We start from the raw sequence: 10,128 nt of genomic DNA on the forward strand, positions 1-10,128 counted from the left end.
GGCCTTACTTTGTGCACCCCTGGTACGAACAAGAATACCCATGCATCCCACTTTGTGGGGGATATTGGGAGAGTCGGGAGATGGTGGTGCAGTTGACATGTGGCATGTCTGACCTTGTTTTTCCAAATGGGCTCATTTCGAAGAGCCCTTCCACCTGGAATGTTTGGAATCCTCTGAGTAGCACAAATAATGGTGCTTGGCAGAGCTGCAAAGTCAAGTCTGAGGCCTACCAGTCCTCCTTAAGAGTGACCAGGAAGAGGGGGCAGCTGGGTGGTTAAGTGAATTGAGAACCAGGCCTAGGGATGAGAAGTCTTGGGTTCAAATCTAGCCTCAGACATTTCCTGGGCAAGTCCCTTAACCCCCATTGCCTAGCCCATACTGACCTTCTGCCTTGGAACCAAACACAATATTGACTCTTAAGACAGAAAGTAAGAGTTTGTTGCTTAAAGCCTGACCAGAGGGTTGGTTTCCTTTTGTCCTGATCCTCATATCCCCAGACCAGTCTGATATTCGAGGTGGCACTGATCGGTAAAATTCAAGAATGACCCCCCTCATAGGGAGGAGAGACAAAGGTGCCCAGACTGGGCAGTGCTTCAGAGGTCTGCCTGCTCTCTCCTCCTTGCCCCTGCCAGGGTGCTGGTAAGGCAGAATAGCTAGCCCTTGTCTCTCCTCCTCCTCCTCCTTTCTGCAGACAAAGAAAAGCTTTGGAAGTCAGAGACACGTTGGTGAGCCAACATCTTCAACTCTTCTTGGCCCCAGCCCCCTTCCCCCATTCTTATAAGGCCCATTTATTTTTGGTCTGGACCTTTGATTGCATTGGTATGAGGAACTCCCAGGCTTAAAGAGCTGTTTTCAACACTGGCTGAAAGGCTGTGACTTTCCCCAGGTCACACAGCCCTCATATGTGTCAGAGGCAGGACTTGAACCCAGTTCACTCTGACTCTGATGCCTGAACACTAACCATTCTACAGCACTGTCTTTTGGTAATACAAAGGTCACTGGAGAAGGCCCCTGGCCTCTCTGAGCCCCGGCTTCATCTGTAAACTAGGGCTGATCATGCTTGAACTGCCTATCTCAGAGTGTGGTAAGCTCTTTGTAACCCTGAGAGGGCTGGGGGCGGGGGCTGGTGATAGCACTTAGCAGAAGTGGGGCTCACAGGGCTGAAGAAGAAAGCTCAGGGCTGAGGAGCCTTTTGGAGGTAGAGCCAAGGAGGGAGGAGGTTATGTATTCCCATCAAGTCTGGATTACTGGCATCTATAATGCTTTGGGAGGAGTGTTCCCAGACTCCTGTTTGGCTCTGTCGGAGCACCCCAGGGGGAGTCCCTGCTTCTGATTTGTGATTTGCATTCAGGATATTAAATGGCGAGACTGGGAATGCAGGTGCAGTGATTAGGCACGGGATCCTTCTACATAAACTGTGGCACTCGTCTGTAAATACTCAGGAACCCAGATTAATCCCCAACTTCCTTCCCCATTGAGGAAGCTCAAACTAAATCATAAACCATGCCTCCAGCTCCTTAACTCTTCCCTCCCCAGCCTGAAGCCCTCATGTGCCCTCCAGCCCGGAGTCAGGCCTGGCTGCTGCTAAGCACCTCTCATCTCCTGCAGAATTTCTGGGTCACCATCCATCCATCAGTCACGGGAGCCTAGATCCAGAGTGCGAAGTGATCTGAGGCCATTTAATTGAGCCCTCCACCATTTTAGAGATGAGGAAATGGAGACCCAGGGCTGTGGTCTGACCACCATCTTCCCTGGTCCTTGGTGCTCTCTCCTCCCTCAATTTTTGTCTGTTTACAGATCCGCGCTCTTGTTCTACTCATCCCTGACCACAATGAAAGCTTCTTGAGGGCAGGATGGTTTCACGTTTCTCTTTAGATCTGTGCCTAACACTGGGCTGAGCCCAGAATTCCATGCTGCGACCAAACCACACAGTTCAACCTTGGTCCAAACTCATCTTCGTTTTTCCTGCTCCCCTGCCTTTGGCTCATGCCATCCCCACACCTGCAATCTCCTTCCCTCCCTGCCTCCTTCACAGTCACGGGGCCAGAGGAGAGGAAGGGACCGTACTGGTCTCCAGCCCAAGCTAGAGCCAGAAGGAATCCCCGCTCCATTGTACCCCAGGAGCAGCCATCCAGCCTCTGCTTGGAGACCTCTGCCCAGCTCTGATGGTGGCTCTTCCCCTTGGGACAGCCCTTACTGCAATGGCTGTAGCTGTCTTCTCCCTCAGTCTTTTACACATGACCAGAGTCTGAGCTCGAAGAGACCCTGAAAGATGCCTGTGCCAACCTTTCACTTCAGGGATAAGTAGAAGGGGTCAGAGAAGGTAACTGCGTCAACCAAAGGCACACAGTTAGTCCCTGGTGGAGCCAGGACATGAACGCAGGGTCCTCTGACTCATCCCCGATGGTTTCCACTATAATTCAGACCATTCCAATTTCATTCAGCCAGTGTTTATTAAGCAGCTGCTAAGTAGGGGTCACCGTGCCAGGGCTGGGGAGGCAGAGACAAAAAAGAATCCCTGTAATCATTGACTGATTGACTGTTACTTCCCCTTACTGTGAGCTCCGTGAAGTTAGGGACTCTCTCTCTTTTGTCTGTGTCTCCTTCCTAGTGCCCAGCACAGGGCTTTGTACATAGTTGGTGCCTAATAAATGTTTATTCAATTGAATTGGGTAAGGAAGTTAGACTACAGCCCTGTCAGAGATTTTCCCAGCTTACTATTTGGAGGAGCTGACCCCCACCTGTGCCCCCTAATCTATCTAGATGCTCTTTCTAATTTTCTTCTCCCCTTCCTCTTCTGAGCAGACCCTGTCTGCTGATGATGGAGGAAGAAGATGAGGATGAAGCCTGGCTGCAACTCCGACCGACTGAGCCTTTGCCAACCCAGTGCTGCGGTGGCGGCTGCAACCCCTGCATATTTGACATCTATCACCAGCAGCTCTCTCAATGGAAAGAAGCCTGGCTCAAGAAAGACAAGAGTCTCCTGTGGAGAAAGAAGGAAGAGGTAGGAACTTCCTGAGGACTATTTCCAGAGCTAGGCTCTTCCGTCTGGACTGGGTGTAGATGGGAGGAGCAGGTCTGTGCCTCAGGCCCCTCATCTACAAAAATCCACTGAAAATTAGGAATACATTTTTATAGCAAATTTCTCTGGTAAGAGCCTCACTTCTCGCATATGTAAAGAACAGAGTCAAATGCATAAGAACACAAGTCATTCCCCAACTGAGAAATGGTCAAAGGATACGCACAAGCAGTTTTCAGATGGTCAAAGCTATCAATAATGATAAAAAATGTTCTAAATCCCTCTTGATTAGGGAAATACAAATTAAAACAACTCTGAGGTGCCACTTCATACCTATCAGATTGGCCAATATGACAGTAAAGAAAAATGATAAATGTGGGGAAAGGTGTGGCAAAATTGGAACGCTAATGCATTGTTGGTGGAGTTGTGAACTGACCCAACCATTCTGGCAGGCAATTTGGAACTTTGCTCAAAGGGCCATAAAATTGTGCACACCTTTGATCCAGTATTACCTCCACTAGGTCTGTATCCCAAAGAGATTTTTTTTTAAAGGAGGGGAGAAAGGAACTACTTGTACAAAAATATTTATAGCAGCTCTTATTGTGGTGGCAAAAAATTGAAAATCGAGAGGACGTCCATCCATTGGGGAATGACTGAACACATTGTGGTATATGATGGTGGTGGAATACGAGGGTGCTATGAGAAATGATCCATAGGAAGCTTTAGGAAAAGTGGATGCAGAGTGAAATAAGCAGAACCAGGAGTAACAGTGATATTGGGATATGATCCCCTGGGATAGATTGAGCTACTCTCAGCAATACAATGATCTGGGGCAGTTCTGAGGGACTCCGGACAAAGAATGCTCCCCCTCTGGAGAAAGAACTGCTGTTGGAGCTGCAATGCAGATGAAAACATTTGATTTTTCACTTTCGTTTCTTTGTTATTTGGGGGTTTGGGTTTTATCTTAGGACGATGACCCATATGGAAAAGAGTATCGAGGAAGAGAAGGTGGTCGTCACAGCCAGATATCTCGGAGAGATCAAGAAGCCCAGGGGAAGGCTATCAGACTTGGAATTAGGAGACCGTGGTTGGGGCAGCTAGACGGCCCAGGGAATAGAGTCAGGCCCAGGTCCTGGATTCAAACCTGACCTCACACACTTCCTGACTGGGTGACCCTGAGCAAGTCACTTCACCCCCATTGCCTAGTCCTTCCTCTCTTCTGTCTTGGAACCCAAACCCAGGGCTGCCCCTAAGATGGAAGTTACGGGTTTAAAAAAGAGAAAGAGCATCGGTTGTTCGGGTTAAAGGGTGAGGTTGGAGGACTTGAGGATTTAGAAGCAAATGAAAAGGAAAAAGGAAGTGGCAGCCCTGGCTGTAGATGGCTTTCTTGAGGAATCGGAAGAGAAAGAGAGGCGCAGGCGGATTTTTAATGATGGCGGCTCTAGCCCAGCGCCTGGCCCGGAGCGGGCACTTCATGATCCGTCCATTGGCTAATCGATGCCACTTCCGCTGTTGCAGAGCCAACCGTTGGAGCTGAGCACGGAGACGTTTCAGGCGTTCAGCATCAGCGCCGTGGAGTGGCTGACCAAGGACACCTGCCAGGTCCGATTCGCACTGCCTGAGAATCGGCAGCTGGGGCTGAGCCTGGGACAGCACCTCATCTTACGGTAGGGACCATCCGGCCCTCCTGAGGCTCCAAGGTCCTGGGCTTCCCACTGGCCAGGGAGGGGAGGCCGAAAGCCCAGGAAGCAGGGGGGAGGACGTGAGGAGAAGCCGATCCCTGGAGTCCATCTTGATGCAATGACGGTGTTCACTCCTCACCGAAAGAGAAGTGCCATTATTGTTCCCATTTTTACAGATGAGGAAACAGAGGCAGGCAGAGGTTAAGTGACTTACCCAGGGTCATACAGCTTAATAAATGCCTGATGTTGGGTTTGAACTCAGGCCTCTCTGACTCCAGGCCCAGCGGGCCACCTAACTGCACAATGAGGGGTTGGACTCGACAGCCTCAGGGGGCTGGCTGGGAATCTCAGATCCTGGGAGCTAGAATTTGAACCTCAGTCTTCTGATTAAATCTCAGTGAAATCAAGCCAAGGAACCTTTGTTTATTTATTTTAACCCAATCGATACTGTATATTAAGGACTGCTCAGTAGGGATGAAGTGACTTACCCAGGGTCTCCTGGTGAGGAAGTATCTGAGGCCAGATTGGAACCCAGGACCTCTCATCTCTAGGCCTGACTGTCCATCCCTTGAACCACCTGGCTGTCCCCTCCACAAGCTACAGCTTTTATAAATTGGTGATGTAATAGTTTATTTCTTTATCGAGCTCCCACTGTGTGCCCAGCACCGGGTTAAGCATTCACACCCAGAGACCAAGTGGTGGGCTTTCCTTCCTCCCTCGCTGAGCTGGCCCGCTTCCTAGCCCCCCTTCTTCTCTCCAGGGGGACCGTGGATGGCCTGGACATCCAGAGAGCCTACACACCCATCAGCCACAGGAAGGCCCAGGGCTATTTTGAAGTTTTAATTAAGGTAAGCGTCATGGCCAGACTGGGGGGGGTGGCATTTGTCCAGTGCCCGGTGAGGGTCAGCTGGGCTGCTGCTCCCCGTGTCCGGAGGAAGCCGCCCAGCATGAAGCTGACTCATCAGATCTCCGGGGAGCCGGAGGAGAGAGCCTTGGTGGCCAGGGCTGGGGCGGCAGCTGGACACAAGCCGGCCCTGCTAAGCAGGGGAGAGGAGGGAGCCTGGATCTAGAGTAGCCCATTTCACAGAAGAGGGAGTGAAGGCCGGGGTCTTACCCAGAACTTCAGTGACCAGCAGCGGTCCGTGATTCAGAGGGAGAGGAAGGGCCCAGAGCAGCCCAGCCCAGCCAGGAAGCCTAGGACAACCCTCCTATCTTATAGAGCTGGAAACTGAGGCCCAGAAAGGAGAAATGGCATGTCCAAGGTCTCCCCCTCCTGGCTAGGGCAGGATTTGAACCCACAATCCCTGACTCCCCAGCCAGAGCTCTTTCCCCTGAGACCCTGGGATGGAAGGTCCTCCTTCTTCATATCCTTCAAGTCACTCAGTGTGAGCTGTGAGGTTTCAATGACATAGCTCTTAATCTTCTTTGTCAAACAAGGGGTTTATTTGGAGAAGACAGGACAAGGGTGGAGGATAAGGTAAGAGGGGTGGGATATCCCTATTCTCTACAGTGAGTGTTGGACTGGAGGATATTGAGAGAAATGACAACTCAGTCACTAGCATGAAACACAACCAGTCAGAGAGATATATGGACTATTGTCTTTCTTCTTCTGCCTTCAAATCAGCCAGGTCACCTCCAACTTGATTATCTCAAGTCCCAGATAGAACCAGCTTCTTCCTTCCAGTCAGCCAGAAAGCCAAAAGCCCAAAACCTTTCTTCAGATCCCTGCCATCAGCTCCCAAAGACCAGAAAAACAGTTTTTGCAGTTGGCTCTTGCCTCCAACTGTTTCCCAGTCACATTCCAAATGGAATCTTCATTCAACTGACAGCTGATCCATCTCTGGCTTCTGTCCTTTGCATGTATTGTAAATTCTCTCCTCCACAAGCGGTCCTTCTCTCCCTCCCAGCTCCAGGCTCTGCTGGGCTCCCCCTTCTCCCAACTCCTTGGTCCCTTCCAGAGCAGCCAGAACATGAGCCTTCCTGATCCTGTGTGGACCCAGGCTTGGAGCCTGAGAGCTGGGAGGCCGCAGGAGCCGGCCCTCTCTGACAGATAGGCTCAGGGACACAATTAGAACCCAGGTCTCGAGTCTCCAAACCCAGGCAGCTCAAGGGATAGAGCCAAGTTCAAATATGACCTCGGACGAGGTGTGTGACCCTGGGCAAGTCCTGTAACCTCCTTCCGCCTTAGTTTCCTCCTCTGGGAAATGGGAGTGATGGTAGCCCAGGACGGTGCTGAGGTCAACTGAGATAATATGTGTAAAGGGCCTGTGCTTCTTCGCCTTCCTCTCAGGCCTGCCCTCAGCAGCTGAGAGATCTGGCTGTCTGGACTCGGACCCACACCTCCAGGCTCTGGTCTCTTCTCGCCCTGCCAAGGATGGGCAGATACCACCTGTCAGGCCTGATTATTGCTCCGTGGATTGTCTGGGCTTGAGAAAGTGGAGGAAAGCTGTAATTGAGTAGACTAACTTCAAGTGGCGTCCCCCACCCCCACTGCTGAGCATTTACCCACCCAGGGCTGGGACACCCAGGACACCCTGTGTCAGCGTGACCTTGGGTCAGTCACTTCCAGAGAAGGCGTTGAAGTCAGGGCTCAGGACACATCTGGGCTGAGGACAAGGGTTAGACTACCCTAGTGACCCCGGCCTCAGAGAACATGAGGAAACCTGCTGGGATCTCCAGCTGTCAGGCTGGCTGCCCATCACTATGCTCTGACCCTTGGTTTCCCCATCTGTGAGATGAAAGTATTGGCCTAGCTGACCCAGAGTGACCCTTCTGGATTGAACCTTCTGTGACCTGCCCCTTCCTCTCTGCCTCCCTCCCCCTTCCCCTCTCTCTCCATTGGGGAAGGCCTAGTGCCAGGTTGTGCTTTGAGCCCTCCCATGACATCAGTGGCTTGGAGCCCCCTTCCACTGGCCCGTGGTCAGTCCTGCTGGGGTCTGGGAGGGGCTCTCTTTCTCTTAGTCTTTCTTTCTCTCCCCCCCCCCCTTCTCTCTCTTCCCCTTTTCTTCCTTCCTTTCTTTTCTCTCTCTCTCTGTCTCTGTCTCTCTCCCTCTCTGTCTCTGTTTCTCCCCTCTCTCTCTCTCTGTCTCTCTCTCTCTGTCTCTGTCTCTCTCCCTCTCTGTCTCTGTCTCTTCCCCCCATTCTCTCTCTCTGTCTGTCTCTCTCCCTCTCTGTCTCTGTTTCTCCCCCCCCTCTGTCTCTGTCTCTGTCTCTGTCTCTCTCCCTCTCTGTCTCTGTTTCTCCCTCTCTGTCTCTCTCTCCTCCCTCCCTCTCTCTCTCTCTCTCTCTCTGTCTCTCTCTCTCTCTGTCTCTCTCCCCTCTGTCTCTCTCTCTGTCTCTGTCTCTCTCCCTCTCTGTCTCTATTTCTCCCTCTCTCTCTCTCTCTGTCTCTGTCTCTCCTCTCTCTCTCCTCTTTCTCTCTCTTCTCTCTCTCTCTCTTTCTCTCTCTCCCTCTCTCTCTCTCTCTCTCTCTCTCTCTCTCTCTCTCTCTCTCTGTCTCTGTCTCTCCTCTCTCTCTGTCTCTCTCCCTCTCTGTCTCTGTTTCTCCCCCCCCCTGTCTCTGTCTCTGTCTCTGTCTCTCTCCCTCTCTGTCTCTGTTTCTCCTCTCTGTCTCTCTCTCTCCCTCCCTCTCTCTCTCTCTCTCTCTCTGTCTCTCTCTCTCTCTCTGTCTCTCTCCCTCTGTCTCTCTCTCTGTCTCTGTCTCTCTCCCTCTCTGTCTCTATTTCTCCCTCTCTCTCTCTCTCTGTCTCTGTCTCTCCTCTCTCTCTCTCTTTCTCTCTCTCTCTCTCTCTCTCTCTCTCTCTCTCTCTCTCTCTCTCTCTCTGTCTCTGTCTCTCCTCTCTCTCTGTCTCTCTCCCTCTCTCTCTCTCTGTCTCTCTCTCCCCACCCTCTCTCTTTCTCGCTCTCTCTTCTTCTCTTTCTCCCAGCCGTGGGATGTGGGCTAAATGGGCCTCCAGCATCTCTGCCCAGCGAGGCTGCCCAAGAGGCCCCGACGAGGGCCTGCAGGAGAAGGCTCCTGGACCTCGCTTGCGTCCCCAGCCCGCTCTTTGGCATGGATGGCCAGGGAAGAAGCAGAGGCCTTCTGGAGAGGAAAGGTTCCTGGCCACATGAGGCGCCTATATCTGTGGAAGGATTTGAACCCAGGTCCTCTGGCTCTTCTCACTGGACCACCCTCAAAAAAGTGCCCTTCTGCCTGCTTTAGGCTTTGGGCTGCTCCATTCCCTTCCCCAGCCTCTGTCAACTCCTTTAAAATAGGAAAAGATCACATTGCCCAGGTGCCAAGGGCTTCCTCGGGATGGTCAGCCATGAAAACCCTCCAGGAAAGGCCTCCTAGCCCTGCTTGAGTTCAAAAGATCCTTTATTAAAAGGGAAAGTGTTAGACGGGCATGTTGGGGGCCCTCCAGCCTGAGGGGGGCAATTTACACTTACAGCCCCCCCCCCAGTGGCAGAGAATGGGCGCCTCTTGGGGAAGGCAGGACTCAGCCTGGTGGTTTGGTGGGGAGAGGGGCTGGCCACAGGGCCTGGGTAAGCGGCTCCGGCTGCTAAAGCCCAGCCAGGCCGGGAAGGCTTCTGGGAGGGAGCAGGAGGCCCAGCGGCCTGGTGGGTTGGGATCCGGCCTCTGGGTCAGAAAGTCCTAGATCTGAGCCCAGCTGGGACCCTGGTTTGGCTTTGACAGCCCTTCACAGGCTGGCCCCGATCTTACTGCGCACACCGTCTCGTCCTCCAGAAAATGGGGGGGCCGCCAGGCTGGCGCAGTGAAGAGGGAGCAGGAAGATCCATCTTCCTGAGTTCAGATCTGACCTCAGCCGCCTGCAGCTGTGTGAGCCTGGGCCAGTCATGGAACCCTGCTGGCCTGTTTCCCCATCTGCCCCATGAGCTGGAACAGCCAACAGCGACCCCTCTAATGTGTCTGCCAAGAGAACCCCAAGTGAGCTCCTTCTTCATATATGCTGGGCTCAGGCCCAACTCACTGCCCATCTCTGTCCCCGGACCCTGCGAGTGTCTGTCAGTCTAGAGGCCCCCCACCCCCTCCTCCCCAGGTCTAGAGGCCCCCACCCCCTCCTCCCCAGGTCTAGAGGCCCCCACCCCCTCCTCCCCAGGTCTAGAGGCCCCCACCCCCTCCTCCCCAGGTCTAGAGGCCCCCACTCCCTCCTCCCCAGGTCTAGAGGCCCCCACTCCCTCCTCCCCAGGTCTAGAGGGCCCCCCACCCCCTCCTCCCCAGGTCTAGAGGCCCCCCACCCCCTCCTCCCCAGGTCTAGAGGCCCCCACTCCCTCCTCCCCAGGTCTAGAGGCCCCCACCCCCTCCTCCCCAGGTCTAGAGGCCCCCACCCCCTCCTCCCCAGGTCTAGAGGCCCCCACTCCCTCCTCCCCAGGTCTAGAGGCCCCCACCCCCTCCTCCCCAGGTCTAGAGGCCCCCCACCCCCTCCT

The 10,128-nt window shown here is 53.3% G+C and overlaps 1 protein-coding gene across 1 annotated transcript in view; it reads left to right on the top strand.

Moving 5' to 3' along the window:
• LOC100031751 (NADH-cytochrome b5 reductase-like) overlaps positions 1-10,128 on the top strand; it is a 29,596-nt gene that overhangs the window by 4,887 nt on the left and 14,581 nt on the right. Inside the window, exons 3-6 of the mRNA XM_056814596.1 lie at positions 2,806-3,004; positions 4,538-4,686; positions 5,462-5,549; positions 9,428-9,628. Coding sequence (XP_056670574.1) covers positions 2,806-3,004; positions 4,538-4,686; positions 5,462-5,549; positions 9,428-9,628 — 637 coding nt within the window. The remainder of the gene's footprint in view (positions 1-2,805; positions 3,005-4,537; positions 4,687-5,461; positions 5,550-9,427; positions 9,629-10,128) is intronic.

Source organism: Monodelphis domestica, chromosome 2 (genome assembly GCF_027887165.1).
Source record: "Monodelphis domestica isolate mMonDom1 chromosome 2, mMonDom1.pri, whole genome shotgun sequence".
NCBI classification, from domain to species: Eukaryota; Metazoa; Chordata; class Mammalia; order Didelphimorphia; family Didelphidae; genus Monodelphis; species Monodelphis domestica.